Source organism: Tenebrio molitor, chromosome 1 (genome assembly GCF_963966145.1).
Source record: "Tenebrio molitor chromosome 1, icTenMoli1.1, whole genome shotgun sequence".
Lineage (NCBI taxonomy): Eukaryota > Metazoa > Arthropoda > Insecta > Coleoptera > Tenebrionidae > Tenebrio > Tenebrio molitor.
In genome coordinates, this window is record NC_091046.1 from 42,176,128 (window position 1) to 42,191,571 (window position 15,444).

A 15,444-nucleotide genomic window follows, 5' to 3' on the forward strand; every position below is an offset into this window, starting at 1 on the left:
TCTCGCATGATTGCTCGCGGCTGAAGATTAACCTTCAATTATACTACGTGAATGAAAACTGACCGTTGTATGATCATTCGCACATTTTTTGCATAAACTATGAATAACACAATCTTTCCGTGTTTCCTCGAACCGAACGAATCATTCACAGTTTTAATTTTTATTTGAAGAGAAATTCGAGTCCTTGAAGCCTATTTCTGCTCTATTTTCAAAATGTTGCTCGCAACATCGGCACCCTAAAATTCGCCCCTCTAGAACATATCCCATAAGGACAATTAAAGCGACTTAAGTCACATAACGCATCGTTGCTTATCCTAGAACCGGTTTTTTGCCGCCAAATGAATCACCCAAAATTGTTAAGCGCAAGTTTTCTGGTGCATTACGACCACAATCGTTCCGATTTTATCTAAAAAAATTATTTTCAACTGTTGTGGCTGCAACAAATGCGAGAAAAAGGTTCTGGAAACTAAACCGCCCCCTCCCTTCCAAATCCCGAAACGTTCCGTGGCAATAGACAAATCCACCCCCGCCGTTGACAGCTTAACAGGGCCGTAACAACGCGAAAATCGCCTCATTTGCGCCACCCCGTCCTCGACGACTGCCGCCAATAAAACCGCCGCTCGTTCTTTTCACCAATAAAAATTTTGGAAGTACGCTGGCGCACAGACCCGTCCTGCACCAGCAACATAGTCAGCAGCCGCTTTCACTGCCTGCAAAGCCGGAGTGGGTGTGACTACGGCGGTTGTTATTACAGTTTGTTCCTGCTGAGCACTCTTCATTTCCTAGGGTAAGCCAGTTTTCCTGCATTAACATATTTTTTTTGTGCACTCGGTGGATACGCCGGCGATCAAAATGCCGGCGCCGTAATCTGGCACGTTACCAGAATAAAGGTCAACGAAACGAAGACGTTTCAATGCTAATTCTTATCGGTTTTTTTAAAATTAACATTCACGGTTCTTATCGATTTGCCAGAAGTCGCGGTAATCGATTGATTGCTCGCTCTGGTCAAGCGATGACACGGACGTCACCAAAATAGATTATGTCAATTATTCAGAGTTAATTATAACCGCCTCTTAGCGCGACTCCGAGGGATGAGGCACGATAAAGTCTGCTCTCTGTAGACTCCGGGAGTCACTCCTTAAAAAAGAATTACTAACAGCAGTTCGAAGAACATTACTAATGTAGTGTTTATTCGCAGAGATGATGTCATATATATTATAACTATCGGAGAGTGAACATTTTGAGGCCAGTGCAGCCTTACTTCGCTAACTGACGTTACCTGTACCTGTTTCAATTGTGTAACGTAATTGTTTTGTTCTAGTCACACGAATTTCACGCCAAAATGAGTCAACAACAGTACTATCCATTCAAGGTGAGTGCATTTTCAACTTGTCCGACCCATTTCGACTTCCAGTTTTGCGGTTTTTTAATCGGCTATTTCCTCCCCGATAATGCGTTCCTTCGATAACGCGACGCTTTTTTCAAATTTCATCGACGACCGGTGGGCGTGTTCGGTTCTCGCTTTTTTATTAGCCATTTTAATTACCCCGTTTGATCCTTAAACTATAAATAAATCACTCCAGATTATTACGATGACATTGAACGACGCGTTTTCGCTCGGAAAATGAACGAGGAGGACTCGATGCACGTTGCACCGGCATTACATTATCGACCACCAAGGAAACTTTCCAGTTTCCCACTTATCCAGGACAATCAATACTCCAATAGTGGAACACCAACTATAACTCATTCGACGCTGTGTTTACCCCATTTTGGCGCTAGTCCAGACTCATTCATTCGAAATTTTGTAAACAACAAGGGGAAGCTCCGAGCGTAAATTGTCCGAAGCGGATCAAATCTGATACAGTATCACGGTTATTTTTATTTCGAGAAGTCATCTTGTTGCTGTTTCAGGTGTTGTAAATCTCGCTGAGTACATATTTGCGAACATGTTGTAAAGACATAACACAGTGATGCGTTCATTATCACACGCCTCAACTATGCAGTTATTCGTACCGCAGAGCACTAAGTGCAAAAAAACACGGGAAATGTTCGACTCCTCGACTTACAGTTACAACACATAATATTTTTGACAGAGATCAATTTGTTAAGTTTACGTAACTCGCGTAAATATTTATTGAACGGAAGTTCTTCAATTTTCCCAGAATCTGTTAAAAATCGCCGAGTCTCCGAGTTTTTCGGAATAAATTCGTAACAGCCGAATCGGTGTTTTCTTCCCAGGAGAGTTGTCGACAGTGACGTCGAAGTCATTCTAATCTGCAGCACAAATTAACGTGTAAATTGTTCGATTAATTTCACTCTTTCTGACCTGACCTTTCGCCCAATTAGTACAAAATTCAAACTAGGAAAGCACCAAATGTCATCTTATGTCAAATTTCGTTGACGGATGTCAAATTGTAAAAAGACAGATTCGACCCACTTTGTTTTTACAAATTGACGCACAAAATGCGGGAAAATTTAAATTTAACAATATTCAACACAATTAAAAATGACCTTCACAAAAAATCTTTGTGTTCAGTGGGACACTCGCGTGGACTGGTTATTTTCCAGGACAAATATATCATCATTACAGTTAGTTCCGAAAGTCCCGGAGTTAAAAAACGTAACGGAAATTACACACAATTAAAAATAAAATTGTTGTTTTTTGGGCAATTTAACGAAATGATTCCCGAAGTGATTAGTTAGCGTTGAAACTTCGTAGTTTCTTAGTTCGGTAAATATCGTACGATCAAAAAGTCTTTGGATCAGGGTTGCCGTGGAATTAACAAGCTATCTATGAAATTATTTATTTCAATTATTTTTGACATTTACTTGACAACTTTCAAGTTAGCAGGTTATAATTCAAAATGTTTCAGAGAACATAAAATTTTTATTATTAAATCATACTACAGTAATGGAAACCGTGTTGAAAATGGTGATTGGATTTATTCGCTTCGTTTATGTTTAAATGAGTTCCGTGACAGATTAGCGCTATTTTGAAGTACAATAAAAACTACAGGCAGTAGAAGTAAATAATTCCATAGATGGTTTTTACATTTCATTGCTATCGCGATCCAAAGACTTTTTAAAGATCATACGATATTTTAACAAAAACCTCTACAGATAAATCAAAAGCTCCAAAACAATTTAAGAATAAGCTTCTTTACGGTGTAACAAGCCGCCCAATTTTTCAATTAGCCTGCTTGCCGAAGGAATTTTGCTCATTTGTATGACTGTCATTAAACAAGTCGGAGTAATTTCTGTACCCTTGACTCATCATTTAAGTCAGCTTACCGCAGCAAATCGTCATGTGTAACGACAAATTAATAAAAAAATAATGAGAGAAATATCGAGTTTGGTAAATGTGAAGATGTTGCAACGCGTCCTACTTTCTTCGGATCTCTTATGCATCGAAAGGTATTTTTATCTGATCAAATCGTAACGGGATATGCAATCAGTTTACGGTACAGTAGTTTTCAAACTGTGGGAGTTTTCGTGGAACAATCACTTCCCAAATTATCTTGCGAAATTTTCGGATACTATTATACAGAGTGTCTAAATAAAAATCTGATCAAGAATCCTTTGTCTCAAGTTCTGCTTATTTTCCGTGCGTCGTAGCTTATGAAACCTTGTAGCTGTCACCACTTGTAATGTGTCTTTGCTTTTCATATTGTGCTCGATTTTAATTAAAAAAGTTCTTTTTCAATTGAACGAACGGCACTGTCAGAAAGAGAATGGTTTGCTCCTCGGCTAAATGTGCCCTATAGTTTTTGACAGGCGCTCTCGACCAAATTTTCATTTGAACATTCCGATTCGTTGCGTAAAAAAGTTGAGGACTACCGACCAGATTTACACTTCTGCGTTGAACTGGTTCTACGTGAGGACTTGTACACAAGAAGAATCAAACGTAATATCCCCATTTGACCGATTGTGGTGGCTCGAGTTCAACATCAGGGAAAAATGTATTCATCGACCCCACCTTTGTGAGCCTTGTTGGCAACTGGGTTGGCCCAGTTTCACATAAAGTGGCGTCTAAAAGGTGTGAGCAGGGGTGATTAAATGTGAAGGGGCGAGTCCACGTGAACTGCATTAACCGATGACCTGTTTTCTCCTCCGTCCGAAACAACAACCCGGACGCTCCAACGAACAAATTCGAAAACTTTCCGCTATCACGTTGCACTCGTTATCTCTCAACAACCCGCATTTTTGTTGTTGTATAATTCAGATAAATAAACAAAAATGGACAAATTGTAGTGAAATAGAGTGACCTCGACCGACTCATCCGGCCTCCAACTTCGCTGGCCTTCGATTGTTGCTAACGACGAGAGGTCTCTGTTCTTTAATTATGAGAATTAAATTAAGATTTATGTACACGAGAGCTTAGAACCTTATGATGAGACCTCAGAGGAAAAGAAAAAAACAATGCTTCGTTAAAGGAATAAATTTGGCGACCGTCGTGTTCAGCGAGTTTTTCAAAAAACCGGACGCCATAAAGATGAGATCAATTGTTATTTTAAATTAACAACCTTAATAGTACAGGTGTGTGGGCAACACTTTTTTATTGTGCATTAATTTGGATAAATTGGCTTAAACTTTGGCGGGAAACGTTCAAGACAAGTTTAAGGTCAGCAAACGTACAAAAAGAAAATTCCTCCAAAATTTTTAACTTTTCTAATTGTCGAGAAAATTGAGACTGTTTCTTCTAAAGCGAGCATGAAATTCACGTTTTCGACTTTGTTTTGTCATCAGTGGGCAATCGTTTATTGTTTTTCTTTTTTTAAATGATTGAGAATCCAGCCAACTAGAAAATAACTCGACATTTACTTTAACAACAACAAAAAATGCAATACCATTCATGCAACATGTGCATGAAGCGGTACTTTTTCTTTCGAGTGGGAAGTGTAGCGAGTGTTGTAATCCCACGCGTTTTCTTTCTCCGATTTAGAGTTCTTTATTAATGTAAAATGAGTGAACACGGTGGAGAAGGTAATAATGTAGCAACACTGTCTAGTGTTCAACCAGAAATTCATTTTGTATTCTCTTTATTTGTGTAGCAAATTAAGCAAAATACAAGGTTGTGCAAAAAATAGCATATACAGGTGTCTCAGCTAAGACTTTCGAGCCTAATAACTCAGTTAGGTATTTTCCAGCGGATTTTTGTGAAATTTAAAATGCAGATATAACTCAGTTAGGTATTTTCCAGCGGATTTTTGTGAAATTTAAAATGCAGATATTTTAGACGGTGAAGAATAAAATCCCATTAATGCAATCACCCAACTCTTAAAAACGTAATTTTTACATGCCTTTTTCAAATGTTGAATCAATTAAGATTTACATAAAAAATTGATCGTCAATAAAAAATGCTGTAGGGAAAAACTCGTCCTTGAAAGATGTCTGGTGTGCAAAAAAAAGCAAAAAACTGTGTTAAACGTGGCTACAAATACAAAAACGTAGACGCGTATGAAACAAACGCGCAATTTGCCGAATTTGGGTCATCCCTTTTCGCAGAAGCGCAGGTGATATATTTGACGTTTATCCTGCTAACCTTACAAACACTTACAAAGTTAAAGACAACATTTGGACGTAATTTATTATACTGGATGCTTTAATTCTTCCATAAAGGGCTAAAACACGATCGGGATATTTTAGTAAGGTAATTTAGTTCACGTACGCTTCCTGTGTCTTCAAATAAATTGACGACTCTCTTAACCTTACATTTTGTAAAGCCTACATTGGGATAGTGTTCCACGAGAAAACGAACTGTATCATTGAAGTTCTTACGACACTCTCCATAGGCAAATTTTTTTCCTTTTTCAACAATATTGAAATTTCTGCTGCTGTAGTCTATTTTTAGAGTATTTTCAATAAATTTACACAATTTGACGTTTCTAATAAAGCGCGCCCAATTTTGACAGATTTTAAAGGGTGTACAAAATGTTTCTTGGCAATCTTTCATCAATTGTTTCAAAAGGTAACTGTTCAAATTTTACATTAAATTTTTAACGACAAAATCAAATCTTTTCGTTGAATCAGACAAGTGATTTACTTAATTGTTTGTGTAGACCCCTATTTTTTAATGTTTAACAATCTAATAATAATCGCGCATAATTTTCGATAAAGGAAACATGTGTTAAAATTACATTTTTTAACTTGAGGTAATTTTATTATTACTAATTGAACCTTCACGGTCCAAAATATCTGCATTTTAAATTTCATAAAAATCCGTTGGCAAATAACCGAGATATTAGGCTCGAAAATCTTAGCTGAGACATCCTGTATATCATGGAGCTGAAGTGATTTTTCATCCCTCGTGTTATTACTACCCTCGCAGCGGCCGTCCAAATAAATTTACACGACGAAAAGATGCACTTTAATCCCTTTTATGTAATATGCATAATATCGATTCGAAAAAACAACAGTTTTTATGGTGGTGTAAAAATAATTATATTGTTATACGAGTACGAACGAGAGGGTTTAGTTCGACAATATGTCTTGTGAAACGAGTGTAACATGCAATTTCGGCTTATATTACAATAATAATTTACCCCCTTAGTAGTTTATTTTGATCCAAAACATGGATTCAGATTCAAATCATATCACATTTAACACTGACATTTACTATCGATCGATACCAACCATATTCAATAATCACTAGAAAAAAATGTTTGCGTTTTCGCCATTTGCATTCACTATTCTTATTAGCATTATCTTTCATTTTTATCTTTTATTACCCTTGCACTATCTAAAAAATTCCACTAAACCCGTCCATGAATAATGCATTTAGCGTATCCCACAAGGCCAGACCGTTGACTAATTCCGAAAACATTCTCAATTGTCCTTTTCCCGCCCACGCTCTGTTTGTCGCATCGATTGAAACGAATTTATTGCGAATTCCAGTGCACTCCCACCGTGTACCCGGCCGAACCTTTCGACCCCGTGGAGGATGCCGCCACCCTCAAGAAGGCGATGAAAGGTTTCGGAGCCGACGAAAAGGTGATCATCGACGTCCTAGCCCGCAGGGGAATCGTCCAACGACTCGAGATCGCCGAAACCTTCAAGACCTCCTACGGCAAGGACCTGATCTCCGAGCTGAAGAAGGAACTCGGGGGTAAATTCGAGGATGTGATCGTGGCGCTGATGACGCCGCTGCCCCAGTTCTACGCCAAAGAGCTGCACGACGCCGTCGAGGGCATGGGGACCGACGAGGAGGCCATCATCGAGATCTTGTGCACTCTGTCGAACTACGGCATCAGGACGATAAGCCAGTTCTACGAGAACAGTGAGTAACTACGCGACCAGTTCGTGGACGGTTGACCCCGGTGACATTTGATTAATCGTGGACGTGTTGCAGCCTACGGAAAGTCCCTGGAATCTGACTTGAAGGGTGACTCTTCGGGGCACTTCAAGCGGCTGTTGGTGTCGCTGTGCCAAGCCAACCGCGATGAGAACCAAGGAGTCAACGAAGCCCAAGCGACCGCCGACGCCGAGGCGCTGATCGGCGCCGGTGAGGGCCAATGGGGGACGGAAGAGTCCCAGTTCAATTCCATTTTGATCACGCGGAGCTACCAACAACTCAGGGCCACCTTCGCCGAGTACGAGAGACTGGCGGGTCACGACATCGAAAGTGCCATCAAGAAGGAGTTCTCGGGGAGCATCGAGAAGGGCCTGCTCGGCATCGGTAAGAATTTCTCGTGGGAGCCGCGACTTTTTCATAAAATAATCGTTGCAGTCAAGTGCGTCAAAAGCAAAGTTGGATACTTCGCCGAGCGTCTGCACGACAGCATGGCCGGACTGGGAACCAACGACAAGACTTTAATCCGAATCGTCGTCTCTAGATCTGAAATCGACCTCGCAGACATCAAACAGGCCTTCTTGGACAAATACGGGAAAACTCTGGAAAGCTGGATTTCCGTAAGTGTCACGAAAGCTAAAGTAGACACTAATAAGACTAAAACTATCTTGGGACTAAACGTTTCTGACGAGTAGGTTGAGGGTTAACCGAAACTGACCCAAATCCTAAAGGGTCCTCTTCTAAGTACACGCTCTAACAACAATAGCGATGTGTAGGGCTTACAGTAACAAAAGACAATAATGAACTAATCGAGATAACAAAAGAAGCTTCACTTGTGCTCACTTTGAAAACATTTCAAACAAAGTGATTTTCTGACACTTGAAGTTATAGCAACAATGGTTTAACAATAAAAGATTAAAAGCAGTTTAAATGTTCCTTTACAAACAATTTAATCGCGGTGTTTATTATTATTATAAAACATCCTAGTTGACTGTGCTTTATAACTGTACATTTTACAGCCCACACTTGTCACTTTTTTATTGTTTATCATTTTCAAAGTGTAATTTTGGCACTATGAGAGATTTTTTTTTCGCGACTACCTCATGCAAGATGATTTGAGAGAATTCTTGTCAATTTAAAATTCTATAATTTGCAAGTACCTTGTTTGTAGGCAACCAGTTAATCACGTTTTTTTAAAAATAGTGTATGTACACTATTGTACCCGGAAATTTCCATAGTATACCAGGATGTGAGAAATACTTACGATAGCTATAAATTATAAAACAAAAAGGAGATAAAGAGCGGTTATGGAAAACAACATTTCTGAAAACCTGCGGCGTAATTTAATAAACTGTCACAAGTAAACTACACAGTTAAAAAAAGTTTTCATTTAAGAACATAAATTATTCATGATAGAATCCTATTTTCGAAATGAACGAAGAAAAAGGTTATTGAGTTTACTATACACAATCTTGTTTGTTGGAGTTTTGGCAAAACTTATTTTCGTTGTCGCTGTTGGTACGATTGACGCTGAGCCACATGTTTTCAGAACTTTTTTTCTATGACAGCCCTTATCTCTTTTTTGTTAATCATGTTGCATAATTCTTTATGAAAAGCAACGGAATCCACTTTTCCATTTATTTTACATAGTTGTTTCCCACAAATTTTTATTTTAGAATTTCTATACATTTTGACACTATTATGCATTCACGATCTTTTTGGGACCGAGTTGGCTATGATTTTTTCTTTTCATGTTGGACTAACTGACTCAGTGATGCAACGGATGCAATTTTTTTTTCTGTCAGTGTCTGTTCGACATTTTCTTGCCACCGGATTGCCAGATTTATTATTTTAATATACGTAAGAAACTAAATGATTTAGTAAGCATGTAAAAATAATTTAAATTTCCGTCAAAGGAACAGTCAAAATTGCCAAAATAATTTGATACGATAAAAAATTGGTATTAAACGATTTAATTTAATTTAAAAATAACAGATCAGATTCAAGAGATCCGGCAACAATGTACCTATTCAGAAAATATAACCCTAAACTGAAAACAACCTAACCTAACACAAAAAGTGTCAATTTCCTTAAGGGAATTTAGTTATCACCGAGGTATTGCCAACAAAATCACTGGATGGCCATAGCCAACTCGGTCCCAAAAAGATCGTGAATGCCTTATACTCTCTACCATTCTTAAAAAATGAATTTAGTCACACAAGTATATTTTTGACAATGTTTTAATTTATTCTTCTCTTAAATGCTCATTTTTCTTACAAAAAGCCACAGTTATGTTATTTTTCTCTGTGTAAAATGTTCGTTACAGAATAATTTAGCAACTGCTCAACAAACATTATTGGGTTCACTTTATCATTTCATAATGTCACTGCTAATATTTAGTTTCAACAAGATGGAATTCAATCTAATCGCTGCCGAAATTATTTCATTTTCCGCCGTGGTCAGCAAAGTTAACAAAATGTTTCAAAGTTTTGGATTTTACCAACGAGAATATAATTTAGAGCAACTCAATTCCACAAAACTGCTTTCAAAAGAATGTTTTCATTTGCATTGGAGAAGAGTTCTTTGGCATGCAGCGTTATCATAAAAGAAAAACATCGTCAATAATTATCACTTAGGTACTTTATTATTGTTACAATACTTTTTGTACATCAGTATAAAAATAAAATTCTTTGTGAAAAAACGTAACGTAACTGTCGGCGAAAGGACTTCGGAATATGTAGCAGAAAAAGTGGATCCGTACATTCAAGCAAACAAATAATAGTAATTTATTATACAAGTTTTATAAGACAGCATTTTGTCGCACGCGTTTTTTAGAGCACGGCTAGCGCAGCGAGGAATGCTACAAAGCAAACAAGTGCGACAAAATCGCTTATAAAACGTGTGTAATACAATATTTTTTCTATTTTGCCCCTATTTTAAACAAAAAAAAAGTTCAAAACATAATGTTAGGAAAATTATATTTGGCAAATATAAACGGTTGGTAACATTGGTAGTAACTAGACGAACAATTCAAGTTTTGAATTTAAAGTGTAAAATAATCACGTAGCCACGACTATCAGTTACTGCCAACATTAGGTAAAAATTTAAGTAAATGTTCCTGAACCCGGTATCGAAAAGAACTCCTTTTCGAAACCTGTACGTTTTTACCTTTTTCGAATCCTATATTTATCACATCAGGTACGTAGGTCTGTTGCTTTTAATAAGTATCGACTTGATTTGAAAACAGAAAGTTTAAGTTCATTTCCGACAAAATTAGAGCACCTGAAATTATAGTAAAATAATCACAACGGATTAATTTGTGCCTTGTCAATTATACAACATTGTATCTGCCTTTTGTGACAGACGAGACACAAAAAGACAGCGAGAGTCACATTACGTGAGAGTCATAGAATCACCCAGTACAGCCAACATATCCAGATATGTCAAAATAAAAAAAGACCCCAGATTTTTTCTTTTTAAAACAAATTCCAGTAATAGTTGTAACAAAAACGAATTAATTCAAAGTGTGTTGCTTTCTTAGAAGCTTTTTATTAATTTATTTTAATTTTTGCCACGTGATCGTATGGAATTGTAAATATAATAAAAGAGCGTTTGACACCACCCAAACTGTAAATAACCTCGACCAGACTGTAGTAGTTAGCTTAGCAGAGTTAGTTTTTAATTTGAATTAACCGGTGTGGGTTTGTTTAACGCTTGTATTTAATGCATGGGCTTCTAGTGACTGATCTGTACTTTCCAGGGCGACACCTCCGGAGACTACAAGAGAGTCCTCCTGGCCGTGGTTGACTAATTCACCTCTACCTCTCTGTAAAACGCACCATTACTATAGCTTCATCATACTGCCATTCACATAAAAAAATATGGTCCCAATAACCGGCACTCAACGTGTTTTTTCTATTCATTACAGGATGATTTCGGCGGCGATTTCAAGTATATGTTGGTAACTTTAACAGCTGGCTAAGTGGCCAGTGCAGGACTACACAACTCGGAAGATTCAATTATTAAGCTTGTATTGTATTCAATTCTAGATCTTAGTTTAGTGGCCTTAAAAAACTCAGAGCTTTATATTTATAATGGAGTATTTATGATGTTACTAATAGTTTGTATTGTTGAGAACATTTTTAAACGTTGTCAAGAGAGGTGTGGGCATTTCGTTTTTTTTCCTTTCTTTTTATATGTATCTGAAGTTCAAACATTAAAAACTTTTTTGTAATAACTGTTTATAAATGTGCTTAAGTGGTGCTTAAAATTAAAACTATATTTAAAATACTGTTAACACTGTTTCAATAATTACAAATCAATACATAAATAATAAATATAAATAATAGGGTGCAGGCTCTGGCGAGCCCGTCGCTTTCAGGTCGTTCGCCGAACCAAGCCAAGAACGACGAGACCTCAACTCGGGAGGTCACACCTGGCTTGATTGCGCCACATCGGCGATGACGGTATACAAATAAAATCTAGATTGTTCCTAACGACGGACAATTTACGACTCGTTATCCAACCTCCTTATCATGTGAAAATATCGGGTGGTTCGTTTGCGACCCATGTTGCAAATCTTAAAATGGCAGAGCGTGAGATCTGGAACAAATGTCGTCTGTTATGTCGCCGCCCACCTCTCCACCTTCCAAATGCCTGATGTCTTGATGAGGGATCGATGACTGATTGCGAATTTGAGCGACTCGAGGGCGAACGGTTTACGCAACGAGACACCCTCGAGAGGGGTTACGTGAGGGTCGATGAGGTTACGTGAATTTGAGAAATGGGCTCTTACTTACAACTGATGTATCTCTTGTTTCTCTGGCGCATTGTTTTGACCAGCAAGTAGGCCGTTTGTTTCGTTTTTTGCTGCTTACCATTTTTGCTCACGTTGCTTTTCGGACTATCGACAAATACTTTTTGGACTCGGGTTATCACATCTGCTTTGTCGCTGTTGTCTGCTCGATCGTGCTGCAACAAAAAAAATATTATTAAGCCTTTTTAACTTAACACCGAAGCGTACACAATTTCGTATCACTAGAGACGGACACTTGATAAAAATTTTAATTATTATAAAACGTGTAAACAAGTCGACTTAATTAATTTGCACGTGGGAGGGGGTCTCGGCGGCGTTAATCAATAAGGTCACTGATACGGTTGCTGCGTTTCGCTAAATTATTAATAATAATTATTATATATTATTTATTGTTGCCCAAACTGGTCCGTCTGTTATTACCACTTAGCGTTAATTACGTGTAATAATTCTCTTAAATTTTTATCATAATTTATTTCAAAACGAAAATGAGATCACCAACGAAATGTTAAAACAATAAATTAAAACCGAGTAGCAACTATTTACCGATTTTATAGTGCTACAATTATTTATCCTTCAAAGTTATCGATATCGATTATATGCAGGGTGGGCCTGTTACGAGTTTAAAAATTGTTCAAAAAAATATTTAAGATAGTTAAGTTAAAAATGAAATTAAAAACGTGACATTATGAACATAGAAAAATGCGGAAAATTTGTAGTTCTTACTAAAATACTTTTGTAGGCAACTTTGAAAACGGTAATTTTATGTACTCATAAGCGGACGAAAAGTAACTCTTTTTCGGACGGTGGCCGTGGCGCTATCTGTTAACCTGTTTGGTAAGTTAACAACGAAACCGACAAAACCGATAACAATTATTGTCCTATCACCATAAATTATGTAAATAAGTGATTGTATTGCAAATAATAAATTTCTCGTTTTGTTGGAAAGCTGATAAAAAAATACTATACTTAAAGAAAATCGTTAATATGTATATATTACAATATTACATAATAAGTTTATCTATTTGAAAAAGGTAGATACAAAATAAATTTTTAATTTTCCAATAATGTCTTTTGTTTTATAAGTAGTTCGTGACTTGCCTAAAAAATTTAATGTGCATCTCTGCCAAAAAGTGCCTTTTGTCCTCGTCTGTTCAAGCCTCGGCTGCGCCTCGGCCGAAACACTCAGACTCGGTCGAAAAAGATGCACTTTTTGGCCTTGATACACAAATAACTACATATTTTAATATTGTAATTTTTTACAATTTGATTCTGTTAGTGCCTAAATATTAACGATTAAAAAAATTATAAAAAATATTCGGAAAAATATGAAAATATCCAAAACGTGAAATGTTTTCATAATTGTCTAGATCTAGAACTATGATAAAAAAAATTTAAAACAGGAATATTGTAGAAAAATTGTTAGAAATAGGGGAAGTCCCTGCATTATAGAGAAGGGTGTAGAAACTTTATACACCGAGTGTTTCTAAAATAGCCTTCACTCTTACTTTTTGTATTGTGGCCACATTATAATGGGGAAATGACTTTTTATTTAGTTAATGTAGGCTAATTTAAAAATAAAGATTAAAGACCTTAGAAGAATTAAATGTAGTAAAAGCGTTTTTTTTTCTAAATAAAATATTAGAAACCTGTTAAACCTGAATAAAAAATTTAAATTCTACAGTAAGTTAATGCAATTAATTTTTCTCTTAATTTTTTTAATGTACATATTACGCTTAATGCTGTTTTTACAATATTTCAAATTTTTTTAAAATATACAGGCTGGACCATCTGAATCCTAATTCAGAAACTTTTTTGGATGAAATCCAAACTGTTAAAAACTTAACATTCGAGATGTGTCGATTTTTATATCGTAACAGATACAACAGGAATAAAACAAAAAAAATTGCGGCTCACCCTACATATCGATTACTCCACTTTGTAAAGCATCAGAATTAAAAAAAAATTACACTCCATTAATGTTTCATTTTTCCGCTGATTTATGAAACTTTCTGCATATGTCGGAAATGCGACAAACGCCGTACCACGTGACGCGACTTAAAAGCAGACCACATCGCGTTACCTGGGCTACATTATTGCCAAGCAACCCTGACGTTAGCGTTTGTCGTAATTTCGCGGAAAACGTTGTGCAAAAAATATAACAATAATAAAGCGAAACAAACGAATCGCATCGAGTCGTAAAAGGCTCAAGAAAATAGCGCAAACAATTCGAGCGATTGTAAAATAAATAAGCGTTGCGCACGTTTACACCGCACTCTGACTCCGATTTACACAATTTAAAAAACGACGTTGATCTGAAGTGTCGAATCTCGAATTTCAAATAGTAGTACACGTGTAAACGTGTGCAGAATCCTAATTACTGATTGTAAACCGCGCCAGAGTCCGTGTAGACGGAGCGACGCTGCAAGCAATCAATCGCCTTGACAATTTTTCTTTTCAAGTTCACTCGAGCCAGTTTCCCGTCGAATTTCCCGAACTGTCGAACGGCACTCTCGAACGTCGTGTTGCAATCAGAAGATGGTCCGAAGATGATCATCGCCTCGGTCAAAGAAGAACGATACGAGGCTTGTCGTGAAACTCACCGAGATCGAGATATAAGGCTTGTTCATCTTGTCGACGGTGTTGTCGTCGAGGTCTTTGGAGATGACGTGGTGGTGGTGCACCGGCGAGGCGGAAGCGTTGTCGCCGAAGAATCCTCCGAAAATTCCCGTTACGAAAATCACCCCGAACGCAATTCGCATCTCAAATTAATCGAAACCGTCCAAAAACGAAAAACAAAAACCAACTGGTCCCAGCCGGCGAACAACTTCAGAAGGAGATTGTTCCCTCCGCTTTGGGTGTACTTGGTCGACGCAAGAATTCTACAAGCAAATCCGCCCCGATTTCTTCAATTGCACATTTGTTTATCGAAGAGTGTCGGTGGAAACTATAGCGAGCTATTAATTTTTGTCGAACATTTATATATGTTATCCCCTCTTTCCTCGCCGACCTAAGAAAACTCCCCGCTAGATTCGCGACAACTGATTCAGATTTGCACATTTCTCGTATGAATGAAATCACGTTGACGATTGTTGGGTACCTGCTGATGGCATCCCCCACAAAGGAGAGCGTACGACACCACCTGGGGGGCCCGGACACGAGTCCTGCGCTTTCCTTTTCTTTCCCGATGCCCACATCAATTACGAAATTATACAGTGCGAGGGTTGGGAAAAAAAATGCTGATCAAAGGAAGCGAAGAAGCCACGCATGATGTCCCCAAATCTTTATACGATCCGGGTGGATCAAAAGCGCCCGCTCGGAATCGAGGTCTTGCACGAAA

The 15,444-nt window shown here is 37.6% G+C and overlaps 2 protein-coding genes and 1 long non-coding RNA gene across 6 annotated transcripts; 1 reads left to right on the forward strand and 2 right to left on the reverse strand.

The window, feature by feature from the left end:
* The first annotated feature begins 633 nt into the window (after nt 1-633).
* LOC138131877 (annexin B9-like) lies at nt 634-11,588 on the forward strand. Of its 2 annotated transcripts, none has more exons than XM_069049141.1 (6): nt 634-787; nt 1,322-1,372; nt 6,898-7,279; nt 7,352-7,678; nt 7,730-7,911; nt 11,220-11,588. In XM_069049141.1, the coding sequence occupies exons 2-6, from the start codon at nt 1,343-1,345 to the stop codon at nt 11,271-11,273; spliced, it is 975 nt and encodes a 324-aa protein (XP_068905242.1). In that variant the 5' UTR covers nt 634-787; nt 1,322-1,342; the 3' UTR covers nt 11,274-11,588. The 2 variants fall into 2 exon arrangements, with proteins under 2 accessions (XP_068905242.1, XP_068905250.1); XM_069049149.1 differs by having other exon boundaries at nt 636-787; nt 11,052-11,588.
* Nucleotides 831-2,409, reverse strand: LOC138131921 (uncharacterized). The gene is made up of 2 exons (XR_011159947.1): nt 2,330-2,409; nt 831-2,277 (listed from the first exon to the last, which is right to left on the reverse strand). It is a non-coding gene; the product is annotated as an uncharacterized lncRNA (long non-coding RNA).
* On the reverse strand, nt 11,550-15,073 carry CNMa (CNMamide). Of its 3 annotated transcripts, none has more exons than XM_069049167.1 (3): nt 14,708-15,073; nt 12,087-12,262; nt 11,550-11,893 (listed from the first exon to the last, which is right to left on the reverse strand). In XM_069049167.1, exons 1-3 carry the CDS (start codon nt 14,864-14,866, stop codon nt 11,872-11,874), a joined length of 357 nt encoding a protein of 118 aa, XP_068905268.1. In that variant the 5' UTR covers nt 14,867-15,073; the 3' UTR covers nt 11,550-11,871. The 3 variants fall into 3 exon arrangements, with proteins under 3 accessions (XP_068905268.1, XP_068905271.1, XP_068905261.1); XM_069049170.1 differs by having other exon boundaries at nt 12,169-12,262; nt 14,708-15,072; XM_069049160.1 differs by having other exon boundaries at nt 12,091-12,262; nt 14,708-15,069.
* Nucleotides 15,074-15,444: the final 371 nt, after the last annotated feature.

Excerpts from the sequence above, each read along its gene's own strand:
- LOC138131877 (XM_069049141.1), top strand. The coding sequence starts at position 1,343 with ATGAGTCAACAACAGTACTATCCATTCAAG. Across the intron at positions 1,373-6,897 it reads AACAGTACTATCCATTCAAG|TGCACTCCCACCGTGTACCC; the intron begins GTGAGTGCATTT and ends TGCGAATTCCAG. Across the intron at positions 7,280-7,351 it reads AAGCCAGTTCTACGAGAACA|CCTACGGAAAGTCCCTGGAA; the intron begins GTGAGTAACTAC and ends GACGTGTTGCAG.
- CNMa (XM_069049160.1), bottom strand. The coding sequence starts at position 14,866 with ATGCGAATTGCGTTCGGGGTGATTTTCGTAACGGGAATTTTCGGAGGA. Across the intron at positions 12,263-14,707 it reads AGCCTTATATCTCGATCTCG|CACGATCGAGCAGACAACAG; the intron begins GTGAGTTTCACG and ends TTTTTGTTGCAG. Across the intron at positions 11,894-12,090 it reads AAACAAGAGATACATCAGTT|ATCTCACGCTCTGCCATTTT; the intron begins GTAAGTAAGAGC and ends CATTTGTTCCAG.